We start from the raw sequence: 18,784 nt of genomic DNA, 5'->3' as shown, positions 1-18,784 counted from the left end.
GGGGGGAGGGGCGGGGGTGACAAAATGGCAAAAATATGTTTTTAAAATAAAAACATTTTTGGGGGGCTCAACAATTTTCCCAAAAATATTTTAACTGAGTGGTGCGCAGCAAAGAAAAAAAAAAGAAAGGCAAAGCTTTAAGTATCTAATTTTACCTTCTTTTAATAATTTCAATGTGGGGTGAGTGACAAGACATTTTCCGCACCGGGTACCACCTGACCTTGCTACTCCACTGCCCAAACCCCACACTGGAAGTCCTGGATACACCTTTCACCTGCTCAGAAAAGGTGGACATGTATGTAGTTTTTTTCCATGAAAATGGTGAGAAATTGCATAGTGAAACGTTTTCCAAATCCATGTTCAAGCAAACTTTAGCCAATTCAAGCTAAAAAACGTGCAATGGCTGTAAAACCGGCTCCGGTATCTCCATTGCAAATCCAGCCAACTCATACGGAAGTCCCTGGGGGGATTATGGCATACCTATGCCCGAGTGGAAAAAGTTTGAATGAGATTGTGAATGCCCACAAGCATACAAGCTGTAAGTGCTAACAAACGGCTAACCACAGCTGACTCCTCACAAGTTTACTACTGTGTAGTTGTGTGCTTCTGTGCTGTAGAATTACGCAGTAGTAAAACGATGTACACCCATCTGGAATCATTTGGTTGAATATTTCCTGACAGAAAAAAATTAATTCATTTCAAGCCGTAAGCATGTTTTTAGCCCATAATGCCTTGGTGAATTTTACCCTTAATGACTTGTCAGATTACATTCCAGGATGAGTTCCACAAAAAAAGTTTTAAAAATATTTTATAACTGCTTATTGAATTTTACCAATAATCATGCGATTGTTTTTATTTTTTTTGCTTTTTGGTCTGATCATATTAAATAAGTACTTAAATTATGATGTTACAAATTGAAAGCAATGTTAGAAAAATATCAGTTTTCCTTGTTTTTGTAATAGCAAATATGTACTTTTGTCTTATAAGCCACTAAACTGATTTCGTTTTTTTGTCATAGACAGTACGGATATGCTAATTTGTCCGTTTTGGACAACAACCTCACCATATTGCTCGCCCTGAAGAATTCTTTGTTTTTCGTTTTTAGGGTTACACTCTTGGAAAGGCTGGTGGAAATCTTACTATGAGACTACGATCATTATCATTTAAAGCACTACTTCGACAGGTGTGTATATTCCACATAACATTTCACATTTTGTTCAAAAAGTGTCCTAACTTAATAATGTGTGTATTTCGATCCAAAACACGTACATTTTCGGGCTTTAGCAAATTCCAGCATAGATTCAAAGTTCTTTTTTTAACCACACATATACTAGCAGTATGTGACTATGAAAGATGAATTAAAAGAATATCGAAATAATATCCGACTAGAGCATACATTTGTGTCTACGGCTGCCTTGGCGTTCAAACTAACGATCAGTTGAATGCCTATTTGTAAAAACAGTTTGAAAAAATGCCTGCTTATTTGTGTCACTGTCAAAGTTTCAGAGGAACAGTAATCCTAAAAATATATTAACACATGACATAACACTTGCTATTATGGTAGCATTTAATAACTTTAGTCATCTTTGCCCATTAGACCTCTAATCTTCAACATCACTCAATGAATGAATGAATGAATGAATGAAATATACTTGTAAAGCGTAATTGAAACTGGCTCTGTGAGGGTTGTACTGATGGAGAGTCAGCATTCTAGTGTTGCAGTATGGTGTAACCCACACTGAACACCCACCCACCACAGGCATCATCGGTCAGATGACCCTACTAATAAAAAGGGCTGAGCGCACGTGCTCATGGCCAGTTGTACCATCCCCCTACTGTGTCTTGTGTTTCCATTATTAGCGATGCGGGTCTAGGGCCCTCACATCACCACAATGGCGATGAGGCGGAAGCTGTGCCAAGCGTGCCACAGCTGAAAAACATTGTGGAGAAAAGGGGAGGGAGCTGCCTGCCTCGAGGGCACCCCCCACCGTGAACGGTGCCGGCCGCTGAGAGGCCTGCAGGGCGTGTGTCAAGCCCCGGGCCTGCATCGAGATAAGAAGGTGACCGGGAGCCTACCCCGCACCTCATGAGACCAGCGTGAGCTGACCCCCCCCCCCCCTGCGTGGGAGTGCCACGGGAGAAAGTGCAAGCCAAGCGGAGCTCACCCGCATCGGCCGCATCAGAGCGACCCTCCCCCCCCCCCCCCCCGCAAGTGTGATATTCCACGCGGAGGCCACCCACGTGGAAGAAGAGGCCCGCTGGCCGAAGGTGAGAGGCCGCAGACAGAAAGGGAAGCAAAGTGACCCCATGCAAAGCAAAGCCAGCGGGAGGCCACCCCTCTCCTCAATAAGCCTGCGTTCATTCCACACCTCATGTGCCCGTGGTGAGCCCCCCCCCGCGTGGAGAGCAGAGCGGACTGCAAAGGGAGGTAGAGTGGAGTAGCTACCCACTCCCCTGTCCACCAGGAAAGCCAACTGTGCCCCACAACGGAGCGAGCGGACTCTGGCACCAGTTCCAGCCTCCCCCACCATGCGCAGCATGTAAGGCTGCGGCGGTGGAGGAGAGAGCGGCCAGCCTGTGGCCGTACAAAGCGGCCAGCGTGAAAGAAACTCCAGCCCTAGCCCCGTGCAGCACATGAACAATAGGAGGCCGCCCGTTGGAGAAGACAATTGGTGCCCGTTTCCCCTGCCTGCGAGGACAGGCAACTGCCCGCATCTAAGCCAGAGGTCCCCGTCGCTCCGCTCTAGCCCCAGCGCAGCAAGCAATGAGGGGGAGACAGAGAGTGGCCTGCGGCTGAGCGGAGCGGCACCAGCACCCCCTGTGCGGCCTGGGAAGAATAAAGGCCTGCTGCGAGGGGAGCAATTGCTAGTGAGTGGCCGAAACGGGAGACGCCTACGGGGAATGAAAAGAGGTCCCCCTGCCAGAGCACTGAACGTACATTGTGGCCCCCCAGCATGGCCCGGGGAACAAATATATTAAAATAGCTCACCATGCCAAGGACGCGAGGTCCGCAGCCAGGGCAGGGTTTCTGATGCCGACTAGGACAGTTGAGATGTGAATACATGGCAGGCAGCATTCACTGGAACACTGGGTGTCTGCAGCTTGAGCTATTGTTTTGGAGGGGAGGTGGCGCCCACCACAAGCTGCCCTCCATTTTCCTCTGCCCCCAGGACTGGTTGCGAGGGCAGGACACAAGAACAAACACCACAGAACCGAGCGAGTTTCTAGAAGCAAGAAAAAGGCCGTGAGCTGCCATAAATTAACCCTACCCTGCTATCTAGTGGCCGTTTTCTGCTACTACAGGTTGCTAAAGGGACAATATAGAGGAAAGCACCTACTGTGGTCGAGGCATTTCAGTCATAGTCGAGTAAAAGGAGAGACTGGGTCATGCAAAACCCCAAAACAAGTCTGTAGCCATTGTCTCCACACAGTGAGGACTACCAAGCATGAAAGTGAATGCACAGCAACGCTGACTACAGTGGTGCCAAGACTATACACAGAGGCAAAAGGGAAACTCACAAACACAAGGTACCCGCCAGGAGTGTAGCAACTCCACACAGAATACTCAAGAGAGCGCGCAGCCAGTGCGCCCAAGGAAGCACACAAGGAGCGTAGCCATCAGCGCGCAAAAAGGTATTCACCCGGAGAAAGGTCGACGGAGCAGTGGCGCAACCATCCAGAAGCACTAAAGCCATGCCGGGATAGAGTGCACCGATGCCTGGTGGCCACAGGCCATCGCTGCAGCAGCATGGAGAAGACAGGAGCACTACCACACGAACCGACGGTGGTTCCGGAACTCGGCAACAGGCAAGTGCGAAGGCCAGCGACGGCTCGTGGAGGGAGTTACAGTGGGGCATGAGGGTGGGGAGGGGGAGGGGCAGGGTGGAGGTTGCTAAAAACCGGCATATGGATAATTGCAGGTAAGTAAACAATTTAAATAATACAACGAATTTCGTAGCTCGCACTGCATTGCATTTTGCGATGCAAGGCGCACTACGAAATTCGTTTTATTAATTAAATTGTTTACTTACCTGCAATTATCCATATGCCGGTTTTTAGCAACCTCCACCCTGCCCCTCCCCCTCCCCACCCTCCTGCCCCACCGTAACTCCCTCCACGAGCCGTTGCTGGCGAAGGCGCATAAAGCAAATGTTGAGCGGTACAGATGACAGTAAAGACACAGACACTGGGCAGAAGTCAAGAAAGTAGCCCAAAGCAGCAAGTCACTGAAGCAACCACAGAGCGCCTCTAGAAGCGCGCCAAAGCCAGCAAACTACGACAGAAAGGAAGAAATGGTTGCTCAGACAACCAGAAGCAAGAAGACTTACCGGATGAAGCCGACCACCCGGTCTGGTCGCAAGGGAGAAGAAGCCGACCACCCAGTAGGTCGCAAAAGAAGAAGAAGCCGGCCACCCAGTTGGTCGCAAAGGAGGAAGAAGCCGACCACCTAGGTTGGTCGCAAGAAGGAAGAAGCAGGCCAAGGAGAGAAACGATGGCGAGTGAGTGGCACGACACCATGAAAAAAAGAGAATAGTAAGGGAGGATGACACATCCTGAGTGGCACGGTGCCATGACAAAGAAAGAAAGAGGAAAAGGAGATGAGTAAAGAGGTGTGAGTGACAAGACACCACAACACACATCAGAAGGAGAACACCCGATGGAGTTAGGTGAAGAGGTGCATGACTATCACCGCCTGTTTACCCACAGAAGAAATTCAACACTCTGCCATCACTATCCAGGTGCATCATCACCAAGGAGCATCTCACCACCCGAGTGAATCCACACACGCCCCAAACAACCAGGGGTCAAAGAGGCAAATCACCCAGGAAGCTTCTGTACACCCTGTGAACCTACAGCCTGCCGAAGTCAAGCACACCCGGCCATTGGAAGATCCATCCTTGGGGACTACACAAGACTTGGCCGTGGCCCTGTTGGGAGTTCCGCAGCGACCCCTAAGTGCGGCCTACACAAAGGCCCACACAGCCCACGCAGTCATGTGGCAGTCCAGGGGACAAGGACCTCAACCGAGTTCCTGTACGAAGGGAGCCAGAGCAGGAGAGATGTGTCGGCAGTAGCTCCACGTCAGGCGCAGGAAGCATGGAGGTTATGGTTGAAGACTGGTCACCCACAAGATCACCAGACAACCGCAAAACAACGATACCACCCTCAGAGGCTACATGAGCGACTTGGCTGTGAATCCGTTGGCAGTTCCTCAGCGACACCTTTGCGCGGCTCATGCGGAGCCCCGCACGGTACACACAGTCCCATGATAGCCAGCAAGGAAAGGCCACCCAAGTGACTCCAGTGGCAGAGGAGTCAAGGCGAGAGAGGCAAGTCGGACGTCGCTCAGCAGTCTGGAGTAAGGAAGGTCACCAAGCACGTCATTCCACAGGAAAACCTCACTCACGGAGACCGTCTCCGAATCCAAAACGGATCTCACCACAGCTCCAGGTGCATTGACACCGCAAGACCAGGCTGGTCTAAAGAACATCGCCAAGGCGAGTGTAGGAATCCCGACCATGCGGTTCGAGACTCCGGGTCGTCCAGTGAGAGGGCACACCCACGAGAGAGGGGTATCCGTGAGAGGGATATCCTACAACTGCAGATCCTGTCAGAAACAGACACCAGTTGAACAGAACACCTCAACCGGGATGATACAGCGGAAGGTAACACACAAATGCCCCCTATCATTCCATCTACAATTCCACAGGATGTGGAACAGGAAAAGAGAGACTGTACAGCCCACCTCCGAGCTACAAGTCTGCAAAGACAAGAAAAGACACTATCGTCAGTGATTGACCAGCAGCGGAAAAGACCATTTTTTTCTTCAGACAAGAGGTTAGGAGTGATATTCCAGACAGAGAAAGGGAGAGAACTGAAATGACTATCAGTCAGGTATGAAAAAGAACTCCCACCAGTGAGGCTATGTCGATTGTGTGCACCACCACCTAAATAATTGTGAGCAAGGGACGATTGCCCGAAGGACAAGACCAAAGAAACTGGAGACGGAAGTAGATGGACTAGCATTATTGAACATTATTGATGAACTAGGCAGGGAGATTTGAAAATGGAACATTTGTGGATTGGAAGCCAATGTAGTTTTTGAGGGAATGATGGATACTGACATACGGTTGGAAGATTCAGAATAAAACCAGAGGCTATGTTTCAGATAACACGTAGACAGTGGAGAAGGTAAGCAGGGATGACGAGGTAGAATTATTTTCCAGTAGTCGGGATGTAAAACAATTAGGACCTGGACCTCTGTGTTTGTGCCTAAAAAGGGAAGAGCGTAATTACTTAAGTGGTGACAGATTATTTTCAAACTGGATTTCAGAAGTGGTAATAGGTGTGAGTTTAGGGCCAACTTTTGAAGATCACCAAACTGGGAACCAGGTGGAAGAATGAATAACAAAAGTTAAATTTTTTTCCCTGTTGAGCTTATGTTATTTGTTATAGCGTTGTCTGCATAGGAGATTAACTTAAACACAGACAATCTAATAAGGGGCACTAGAGAGGAAATGTAAATGTTGAACAGAACAGATGAGCTGAGATGAACCCAGCAGGTGCTGGTGACTATTGAAAAGCATAAAGCTGGAAGCACAGTGAATTTGCTCATGCTAGAGAGAAAACAGTACAACCTAATAAGAGCTTGGTTACAGACGCCATTATTTCAAAGGTTAAAAAAAGAAAAAGTAGGTATATGAGACCCTGTCAAAAGCTGCGAGATCAAGTGGAATCAAGACAGCCAAATCTCCCTGGTCCAAAATGGATCTATGGTTGTCAAACATGGTCACAAGGGTCATTTTAGTGGTGTAGTGAGGCCAGAAATGGAATTCAGTTAAATCAAAACAGGCATTTTCTTCTGGATAGTTAGATCATGCATTTTGTATCTTCTCGCTTCCCATCAAGCGGGCTTCCGCTCGAGCCACTCTACGGAGTCAGTGGTGCTTGCGGTTCTTGATGAGCTGAAAGCCAAGGCCGATACCAACTCCCCTCAAGCTCTGGTTCTCCTCGACCTGTCCGCTGCGTTCGACGCGGTTGATCACACCATCTTACTTGACCGTGTCGGCGCAGCGGGCATTCGGGGTTCTGCTCTCTCCTGGATCACGTCCTTTCTTACAGGACGTTCACAAGCTGTTCACCTTTCTGGTTTTTCCGCCTCTCCCCTCCCGGTGTCCTGTGGGGTTCCTCAAGGTTCTTCCCTCTCTCCTCTTCTTTTTAACCTCTATATTTGTCCCCTTATTGTTTCTCTTCTTGATCTGGGGGTCTCTGTGTATAGTTACGCAGATGACCTCCAGCTCGTCTTTGACCTTTCCTCCTCTTCTCACTCCTTATCATTTTTTCGTTCCACTCTGGTTTTTATTTCCGGATGGATGAGCGCCAATCATCTCAATCTCAACCCAGACAAGACTGGGCTTGTCCTGACTGGTGGCTCATCCAGTCCTTGGTCCTCTGCTTTCTGGCCCCCCATCTTTGGCCCCCCTCCTACCCCGGTTTCCTCTGTTAAAACGCTGGGCATCAATGTCAGCCAGGACCTGTCAATGCATGGCCAGGTCAGCTCTATAGTGTCCTCCTGCTTTCTTTCCCTCCGTCTGATTCGAAAAATCTCCCGTTTTTTTTCCCTGGATTCCCTTAAAATTATCATTTCGGCCCTCATCACCTCCCGCCTTCATTATGGAAACAGCTTGTTCGTGGGCATCCCTGCCTACGAAACCCGCCGTCTTCAAGCAATCCAGAACCAGGCTGCCCGTCTTATTTTTCATCTTCCCAAAACTCACCATATCACCCCTGTCCTCAAATCACTTCACTGGCTACCTGTTTTGCAGAGATCCCTATTTAAACTAGGGTGCCTAGTTTTCCGGGCTGTTGATCGCTCTGCTCCGGCGTTCATCAATACCCTGATCTCCACTCACACCCCTGCCCGTACCCTTCGCTCTTCTACTTCTGCCCTCCTTACTGTTCCCCGCTATCGCAAATCCCGCACTGGTGGTACTAGATTCTCTGTTCTTGCCCCCCGGTTCTGGAACTCCCTTCCTCTATCCATGCGTTCTATCCCCATTTTCTCACACTTCCGCAAAGCGCTTAACACTTTTTTGTTTGCCCAGGCCTACTCCTGCTAACCTCCTCAGCCCCGTTCTGTTCTGTCCAGTAGAGCTCTCAGCGCCAGTAAGCCGCTCGGCCACCGTGTGCTCAACAAATACCTTATTCATTCATTCATTCATTCATTCATTCATTCATTCATTCATTCATTCATTCTTTTCCAAAATTGTCTAAGGGAAAGGTTGCAAAGTTATACGGCGATATTTGTTATCGATCAATGGAAACACAGAAGACTTTTAATGACAACACAACTAGTCTCTGCTTCCAGATATCAAGAACCTTTCCTGTCTTCATCTCGGAACTTTTCAATCAAGACGTGATACCACAGACCAAAAAGCGGAAAGTGGGAGCACTCGAGGATCAGATGGAGGCTATTACCAGGTTGTCTGTCCTTAGTTTGGAATTCTGGATGATGCAGAAGAGATTGGTGGAGATGGAAGAAAGAAGCAAGAAAAACAATGTATGTTTCTTGGGCCTTTTCGGAACAGGCAGAGGCTATTTTTGGCTTCTTAACCTCCTTCATTACTGAGAAAACAGGCCTCATCTTTGAAACCCCCATGACTTCTAAGAAGTTCAAGGTATTTGATTTAGGGATGGTTGAAACTGAATGGCACCCAGGCCTATTGAGGTTTACTTCTTGTGTCACCAACGGACTAGATTGGTGGTCCCAGCAGTGAAACGTCACAATGGACCATTCATTTTCACAGGATACTATGTAAGGAGCAAAAGAATTCCTGGCACTGAGGCTCTTTCTCCAGATAATGAACAGTCCGTTTGATCTAATCAAACATGCTACAGTGCTGGTTACGGTGAATGATAAGCACAAAAATTTAATTGAACCCGAAAATTGGAAAAATAACTGGCAAGTTGGAATAGTCAGAATATATACTGCACCGTACTAATGGAGGATCGATCATCATTGTTTTAACAAGCCTTCCTACGAATTGAAGAGGGCTTAAAATCTCAAATCAATGCCAGAAATTGGAAGACTGAAAGTAGTGGCCAAGAGGTGGGAAGAAGGAGAGGCTCGAGAGTCCCTAAGGTCATCACATAGCGGCAGAGACAAATCCCACTTCCCTCTGAAAGACTGAGCTGATAGAGAAGTGGTGACTAAGAAGGTGAGAAGTGAATAACGATGCTCCGCTAAGGGTTAAGATCGGTCCAGTTACTACCCCGTGTGTGGCAACTCTCTTCAATATAGTAACATTGAGACATTATTGTAAGCATTGATTACGCTAAATTTTACTCCTTGCCTTCCCTACTAGATTCAAGGCAGATGGTATATTATAGCCTGCTAAACGTGTTGAGGGGTGTAAAACAATTCAAGGCTATACTTTGAATTTAGTCATGCTTTTGAAGGACCACAGACTCTGAATTCCAGTTTTGTGGATTCATGATAAGGCCAAAAATAATTGAATATAAACACATCTCAATATCAGAGTATATAGGTCCATAAAAATCAATACAGAGCCGAGTTTACGAATATAATTCATTCGGCACAAAAAGCATAAAATGATGAACTCCAAAATCAAAACGCAACAAAGAATAGAAGCAGAATCCAATTCTCTTTTCTTTAGAGAAGAAAACAAATATATCTTTCCCTACTCTGCTCTACATGTTATGTCATGTCTTCTTTTATAGCGCTCAAATCACCGTGAGGCATCTCGACACTTGCTTTAAGAACCTGTCCTTGCTTTTTTCATGTGAGATAACATGTACTGGCCATCCCCAAGGTGAAAGCCAGGCATCCCACCGCAGGGGGGCCGTAGTGGAGATTAAGCAAGCTAATGCCTAGAGTTGCAGAGTGTGAACCCGCGATTCGAATAGGCACCAAAGCGAGAATTATCGAGTCCATGGACATTTGGGCTCAAGACCCTGCCGTGTCGGGAATTGAACCCTGGTCCTAGGTCTGACCTCTGCTTCAGGGTCTGCCTCCTGTAACCAGTGAGCCATACTTCTCCACTGAAAATCCTACCTATTTCCCCAGTATCCTATCCCAAAAGTGTCAGAACATGTTGACTTCCTGATAAGTACTCACATCAAATGGGTTTAATAACTTAAAGCTATTGAGCTCGTTCTAAAATGCTCTTCTCCTCCGAAATAAGCAGAAGTCTGTCAAATCTGTCCCTGCGCATCATACAAAAAGGCAATGTTCAACCCCCAATATGTCACAAGGTATACTTTTCTACTTGCAACATCTTTCAGTATGTTTCTACAGAAGCGTTAATTCATTCTTTTTCCAGTGGCCTTGGTTTCCAGATAGGCCAGGCACGATATGCGTTCTCCCTTTTCGCCTTCCAGCCTTCTTCAAAGACATTCCGGGTATCTCCTTAAATCTAAGAATAACGAGGTCGAATTCCCACACCTGCAGTAGGATCAGAACACACTGTTTTCGAGTACAAGAAGGATTAATTTAATTATAATTCTTGAGCAACCAAGGAGAAAGGAAACTCAAAACAACCTGCAGTTTGGGCCTACAATTCAGGCAACTTAAACTAAACACTAATTACATTGCACAAGCAATATTTCATACTATACATTATACATACTGGAATTATTAGTTTCTTTAATACATATAAAGTCCTACTTAAATATGTACACTACATTTCAATGCTAATATAAAAATAAATGTGAGTGCATTTAAACCAGGAGTATAGTGCACACATACAATTTAGAATACTGTAAGCGTACTATCAGCATTTTAAACATTTTATACATCTTAGCCCTGGGAGGAAATCTTTATGGCATTGAGGGCCCTTCAATAATTATGTAGTGTTAGCAATGGCATATGCTATAACCTCAAGTACAACTCTGGAGCAGGAGCATGTCCAAGTTTATGTAAATAATTCTACATGGGGTAGCTGAGAGCTGGGTGCAGAGCATACCAGTAAAATGTAGCTGATGGTTCAACTGTATGGAGCTGCTCTTTGGCAACTGGTAAGACCAAGTTACAGGGCTAACTTAAGAGGGACTCTGTTAGATGGAACAATAAATCACAAAAAGATCGAAACTGCTTAGAAATAGAAATACGCTACTTGTTCGGACAATATATAATTATAGCCCTACGCAACAACTCTTGCAGTCCCTAGAGGTGGCTAGGTTTGACATAAATACCTGTTTTACGACACAGGCAAAATGTGCACTATTGTGTTGAAGTGGAAACATTATGAACCATGAGAAAAGGTAGGTAGGCTTCTGGTGGCACAGTTAATACAGGAATTACGCCTTTCAAACTATACTGGCCACAAGGAACAGCCAACATTTGCTAGTGACCCACACAGTGGAGATAGCTGAAACATATGCTCAGTTTCTCAGACCTGTACATTCCAGAAGAGCCAGAGTGCACCAAGGTGAACGGGCGTTGTTGGACAATGTTTGCCTATCCACTCTTTCCAATGAAGGCCATACACTATTGGAGGGAGAAATATCAGAAGAGGAGATTGCTGAGCCAATTGCTGACCTGCCATTTAATTAAGCCCCATGGGATGAAGAGTATCCCAATGACTTATATAGGCAGAATAAAGCACTAATATAAAAAGTTTAAGGAAGCTGAGAAGATTGTTGAAGTGAAGGCTGAATACAATAAAGCAATGTTCAGCCGGATTTTTTAAGGAAGGTAAATATCGCCCTAGCTGAGCCATTTGAAGTCTAATTTCACTCATAAACTTTGATCAAATAATTTGCCCAAGGTATTAGCAATAATACTGAAAAAGGTATTGCTGAGCTTAATCCTTGAATCCCAAGTAGCATTTGTGCCAGGTGGCTCCTCCAGAAATCACATACAGACTCTAACAAATATATCATGGCAAATGAAGAAGGAAGCAGATGATAACATGCTACTCTCATTAGATGCTGAAAAAGTGTTTGATAGAGTGGAATGGGGAAACTGTGGGAAGATCAGGCCTGGGTCTAGACTTCATTGCAAAAATAGGGTGGCTCTGGATCAATCCCACAAAGACTGTGGGGACCACATGTAACATATATTACGATACACAGGAGGATGAGACAAGGGTACCCCCTCTCTTTGCTGCTCTTTTTACTGGCTTTAGAGCCCCTGACAGCTGCCATCCAACAGAGGAAGCAGATACAGGGTAACAAAACTGAGGCAGGACAAAGTAAAATGATGTTGTATGGTAACAATATTCTCCTAACAATTTGTGAACTTGATGTCTCGGTCCCATGTCTTATGTCCTTGATTTATGACTTCTCTGTCTTGTCGTACGGGAAACAACTTTTACAACGCAACTTTTACACCACACTACTATTACAACACATCGCAACATCCTTTACATCACATGCCATTACAACGCAACCATTATATCGCATGTCACTACAACGCATACCATTACAACAGATGTCATTACAACTCAGTCATTACAAGGCATACCATTACAAGGCATAACATTACAGCGCATAACATTACAACGCATAGTACCCTTACACTATCCAACACTTACCCTACTGTTGCACCTCCTGGAGTTAGAATTGTAAATTTTACCCCTACACTATCCAACACTTACCCTACTGTTGCACCCCCTGGAGTTAGAATAGTAATTTCTACCCCTGTACTATCCAATACTTACCATAAATGCATTGTAATGGTATGCGTTGTAAAGGTAGTATGCGATGTAATGGAATGCGTTTTAAAGGTAGTTTCTTAAAATGCGATGTCATGTCATGCGATGTAATGGAATGCGTTGTAAAGGATGTTGCAATGTGAAAAATGTGTTGTTAAAGCATGTGTTGTGAAAGTATACATTGTAACGTCATATAACCATCTCAAACTCAATTAATCAATCAGTCTTTGCAGAGTGTTGCACTGTCATCCCTGTTTTTTATCTGGGAGCTGGGGTGCAAAGTCTCTGTGGAAGAGTCAGGTCTTGAATTTCTTTCTGAATTCTGCCAGGACTGCTGTTAGGAGGTGGAGGAGCAGGTCGCTCCAGGTCTTGGTGGTGATTTAGGAGGAGAGGCCCCCACTGTGGCAGATGTGAGGGTGTTGAAAAGCGTTAGTGAGGAGGAGCGCAGGTGTTTTGTGGCAGATGGAAGTTAAGTTGGTGGTTGATGTAGCCTGCTACTTGATCATGTAGGGCTTTGTAGCTGGGCGTGAGGATCTTGAACTGGCATCTCTTCTGGCTGGGGAGACAGTTCAGGTTCCTGAGGTAGAGGGTGATGTGGTTCCACTTGGGGAGGTCCAGGTTGAGTCTGGCTGCATCATTCTGTATGGTCTGGAATCTCTTCAAGAGCCATGTGGAGATACTGCTATAGAATGCATTGCTGTGGTCAAGGTGACTGGTAAGGAGGGCCTCAAGGCTTAAGTGGGGCAAAAGTGAAACATTGCCAATGACTAGTTTGTGGGAAGACGGGTCAATGAACATGGCTTCACTTAGAAAACATTTTGATTAAAATATCTTAGTATATTGGTGAATAAGGGACTGGAAGAACAAGTTGTAGATAATATATAGCTATTGTGGTATAAGAGTGATTCAGACTTTTCTGATGGTCTGACCTACAACTTTAATTCTGGGGTAAAATACAAATGAAAAAGATGGATGCCGCTCCCAGACTTAATTATGTATTTAGAATGCTCCAAAATAGTGAATGAGCATACCAGTGCACTCTGGGGCACTCCTTTACCATGTGCTTATTTATTTGCTGTGACCATGTCATGGACCTCTACTCCTTTGCTTTTTATATTTTCTGTATGTAACTGCTGATGCTGTTTATGTTTTATTTTTCCACTGGGAGATTATGCCCCTGTGTCTCATGTGTGAGACACCTATGGATGTAGTGAGATGACCTGGCCAGCCCGCAATCTGTCAGGCACTTCCAGAGCTGGGGAGAGAGCTTGCTCTTGCAGTACCCACTTTCATGTGTGGCCCACTTGTCTTGCCATTAGGAGAATAGGGTACCTAGTCTTCCTTTCTCCCAAAAACCTCAGCACAAGCCCAGTGTTCTTCCTGCAAGCATTCCTTCAAGCATTCAATTCACCACGTGTTTGTATGTTTCATTGTGTCTCCCTAATGGGACTGGTATGCCCAGATCTAGGTCCCGTGTAAACTGTGTCATTGGAATCAAGCTATACTTGGCTGATGAGCCCTAACTAGGGTGAAACCATCCTGGATTGCCAGTTGGAAGGTCAAGCCTGATTTGCATACTCAGATGGCATAGTGTGCAAAATAATGACCTGAATAATTAACAGCTGAGTTTAATTCCGGTATTCCATCCATCACTGTTTTTGTACACCTGTTCCCCCAGACACGGGCATGGGGAGGGACATAGTGGAGCCTCCTGAAGAACTGGTCCTCTCCAGGGCACTCTCTGGAGACAATGACATGTATAAGAGCATGCAAATGCTGGCTTCTAGTCCACCCTTCCCCCAGGGATACCCCCAGGTATATGGATTCTTCAGATGCCACCAAAAGTGCATAGGACCAGGAGAGGCTAATAGACTGTCATACCTAAGGGGGCCCTCTCTGTCAATCCTTCAGGGGTTTGTAAAGTGGAACTACTTATCCGGAAGGGTCTCAAGCCACTCTCAATCTCACTTTACAGATCATTACAGCTAGATGTGCAGTGCTAGACCCAATGCAGGACCTCATAACATCTCCCTTATCACCCAGAGTGTGGAATATGTTTATCTGTTTCATCCACCACATTTGTAGAACCATTGGGCTTTCTTATTGGAAACAACCCACACAGAATTCAGATGTCCTCATGACTGTCCCCACTGGGCCTGCGACTTGGTTTCCCACCTGTGGTATTGATTCCAGCACCACAATCCTGGCTGTAAGACTGATGTCTATTTTCAGAAGATCATTCAGCACGTTTCCTTGGGCAGACCCACCCATTGATATATCCCAGGTAACCTGGCCCACCTGTTCTCCAGAGAAACAGGGTCTATGTTAAATCTTTAGTCCACTTTAGACAACTAGAAGTGCTTTTCGGAGCTACAAGAGCCTACAGCTCTTGTAGTGAAATTTAACAGGTCATACTGTGGGAACTCTGCCTCTTTTAACAAGGATGCCAAGTTATTTACATCTGCGAACAATCCAAATAAAGTCCTGGCATCAGTGAGTATGAGAAAAATGGCATCGAGATAGTTGGGTGAGTGTTTTGGATTCCCTGCTAGGGTCAGCATCCTTTTGATTCTTGTAGCTTGGTGAATGGTTGCATAGAGCGGTTCCACCTTTAATAAAAATAAGAAACAGCATAAGGGGCCATCCTGACTAGCAACCTTCTCTGCAGAGAACAAGCCAGACAGAAAGACCCTTCAGTTTATTTGGTTCTTTGGTTTCTGTAGAGGGAGTGTTGCTTCTGTCCCAGTCTGGCCTTTTCCAGGGCTCTGATTATGAACCCCCACTCAACATTCCTGGACATCTGAAGAGTGGGAGAGTTTATCATAAGAGGCTTTTTCACTCACTCCACAAGAGGTGTGGTAATCTATGTAGATGAATTCCTGATGACCTGCTGTATCTCTTCGACCACACTGGTGTTCACTCACCACAATCTCTTCAACATGAAGTTGGTTATGATTTTGATATCCTCTTTAATCAGAGAGAACGTTTGCTAGAAGGCACAATGTAATGGGTATTTTGACTTTAGGAATGAGTGTGATCAGATGGTAAAGATCCAAAAGTTTCACTATCCATGTTTGTAGTATATACAACATTAAGAGTGAATCTCCCTTTACCTAATTTGTAGAATTCAGCATAGAAACGACCCATGTGGTGAGAGGCTGGACTAGAACTGTTCAATTTCTGACCCTCACACAGCTTCACAATTTCATATTGGTTCTCTAAGAGAAGGATTGGAAAGTGAGAGATTTATATCATTGCCCCTTCAAAGAGCCAGGCAGTGTTTTGATATGTTTTAGCATGAGAACAACACAATATCTGCCTTCTTCCTGAAGCACATAAACACAATTCTGTGCCACAGCAAGGAACCAGCAGCTGTTTATATTTTATCATGAGAAAGGAAACATCCAAAGAGTCTCTGACTCCTTGTTGGGGACAATCTGAGACTCATCTCAAGGAAGATGCTATTTGATTTCTTTATGAGGTACAGAGCCACACAAAACACAAGTCTGAAACCAAATGCATTACAAACTGGTCACAACTGTCTGGTCACCTATTGCAACCAGTATTTGTGCGACTAGTAAAGCATGAATATCAGTGATGCAGGTCATACATTTTAAGTCTGTCCATTTGATGGCCATCACAGGGATGGCGGCCTGCTTGGGTAAAAGAAAAAACATTTTGAACAATGTAGGCCATTTTCCTTAAAGATAATGTTGCTGCATTTAGAACAAAGTTCAATTTTTTTTAAAAGAAATGTGTTTAATGGTTGACTGCATAACATATACAACTCAGACGTGCCAACTCAGCCTGCCATTGCCGTGAAGGAAACGGTTACAACCAGCTACCACACCGGATCTCTTTACCTTGTTTAGCTCACCACCGTGAGGGGAAGGGCGCCTGAGCTCCATCAGCTTCCCCACGCCTTCTACATGCGTGAGGACTTCACATCCCAGGGGGCCTAGCAGGTCGCCAGTGACACGCGTCACCATAGGGCGCCGGAGGCCCTCAAAGGAAGCGCGGCTCTCCCGCAGCGCAGGATGCGCCAACTCAGCCTGTCATTGCCGTGAGAGAAACTGCTACAACCAGCTACCACACCGGATCTCCTTACCTTGTTTAGCTCACTGACGTGAGAAGAACGGCCACCCGAGCTCCATCAGCTTCCCTATGCCTTCTGCACGCTTGAGGACTATGCATCCCAGGGAGCCTAGCAGGTCACCAGTGACACGCGTCACCAGAGGGCGCCGGAGGCCCTCAAATGAAGCGCTGCTCCCCCGCAGCACGGGACGCACGCGGGGATGCCAGGGCGCTGCTCGGACCAAGCCCGGCCCAAGGGCGGGCCTGTCCCGTGCCCTTCAGAGCCAGGGCAGGGCCACCCCCCTGAAATCTTCAGTCTTCTAGTTTCTGGCACCTCTAAACAAAGTGTTGACTGATCCTAAGAACCGAGGAAGGTACTGTTTGCATGCTATTGTTATTGCTTTCCCCTGTGGCCAGCTGTAAGTCTCCCTGTCACTCACAGTGGGCTATCTGAGTACTAATAGTGCTGATTGTTATCATATGAGGCTTTTTATATTTACTAAGTGAGGGGTTCATTGGTATGGGAAAGCGCAAGTCAATGGAAGGGGGACGGGGGATCTGAGACTGTTAATCCCTCTAAACAGCGAAAGGGGACGAATGCTAAAAAGATGACTAGACATGCTGCTTCTAATTGTGTCCTTGACCATATTGATGGCCTTGTTTAAGAGTGTGAGGCAATTTTGACTACTGGAAACAGCGTACATAAGGGTGGGCCTCCTATTCAACAGAATACAGGTGGTTTGAGAGTAGAATGTGAGGATAATGTATCCCCTGTTATCCCTGCTATGTTCCTTCCAAAACAAAAAGGGTTAAATGGAAGTGATTTTGATGTAATGGGGTCCTCATCCCCATTGAGAAAGACCATTGGACCTAAGGGTACTGATGAATCTATTGTAGTTAGCAATAGCCATCCATCTGTGTGTGACCCACCAGTACCGTGTACTAATAAGTTCTCTGTCCTGGCGAACATACACAACGAGAGTCCTGTCTTACAAACATCACAATCCACCAGAATAGGTGTGGACCCTGTTTTAAACTCTCTACCAAGTCATGTTCCAGATCTCCAAACTCCACATAGTAACAAGGGTAGAAGTGAATCACAAGATATATGTGACCTAATGAATTTAGTATCACTTTTAAGGGATGAGGTTGGGTCCATGAAAATATTGATTGTAAATCTAACTGCCATGGTAGGACCTGCACCTCACGGGGGGTCACACACTTTGTTTAACATTAGTGCAACTAACACTAATTCTTTCCCTTTGAAACTTGGACTGGCAAACCTGAAGGCTACGGAAAAGGGAGTGGCCGGCGGGCGTAGAACCATCCCCATTCATAATGAGGTAGCCAAGGAAAGTAGACCCACGTCATCCCTGAAAGTCCAAAATAAACCACTTTTATCCCTAACTAATAGGTCAATGCACCAGATGAAGATACCTGACCGGGAGTATTTGCCTGCTGACACTAGGGGGAGCGCCAACAATAGGATGGCATGTAAAGACAAGACCCCTATTAGAAGGGAGAGTCCATATATGAGTGAAATACACAGGGCAAACAAAATATGTATGACGAATGTTCACAAAATAGCTCCGGGCAGAAATAATGAGAGTGCTGATTCCCTAACCAATTAAGCTATTCATTGGCTACGATATGTCAGATGGTGCCACTAGGTATTCAGGGATGACATTATTAAGGGGAGAAGGCTAAGTTTCCCCTCTGAGCAATATGATTCTATTGAACTAACATTACAGACAGAGCTACTGGCTGAAAACGTATTAGCCCTTGAATTTAGAACTAGTCCACCAGCATATTCACGCATCCAGTTAAGGAAGATTTTCCCTCCACTCCAAGCTCACTCGTTTTCTTGGCAAAGCCAATGGGGTAGGTCTGGAGGTTCCGAGTTGGAGAACATTTATTGACTCCCTGCTGAACTCGCCTCAAGTTCCTCTAGTGTTACAGTGGGAGACTATGGCAGGGGAGAAACTGTTACTCACACTTCTGAAAAAAGGTGCAGACCTAGTCATAGTGTTGAG

The 18,784-nt window shown here is 45.8% G+C and overlaps 1 protein-coding gene across 1 annotated transcript in view; it reads left to right on the top strand.

The window, feature by feature from the left end:
- Positions 1–18,784, top strand: part of LOC147688995 (ATP-dependent translocase ABCB1-like) — an 856,748-nt gene that overhangs the window by 615,268 nt on the left and 222,696 nt on the right. The window contains exon 21 of the mRNA XM_086941881.1: positions 1,106–1,183. Within this exon, the coding sequence (XP_086798007.1) occupies positions 1,106–1,183 (78 nt within the window). The remainder of the gene's footprint in view (positions 1–1,105; positions 1,184–18,784) is intronic.

This window comes from Lissotriton vulgaris, chromosome 10, assembly GCF_964263255.1.
Source record: "Lissotriton vulgaris chromosome 10, aLisVul1.2, whole genome shotgun sequence".
Taxonomy (NCBI): Eukaryota; Metazoa; Chordata; class Amphibia; order Caudata; family Salamandridae; genus Lissotriton; species Lissotriton vulgaris.
The sequence above is the reverse complement of the archived record's forward strand: the minus strand, read 5'-3'. Positions and strand labels throughout refer to the sequence as shown.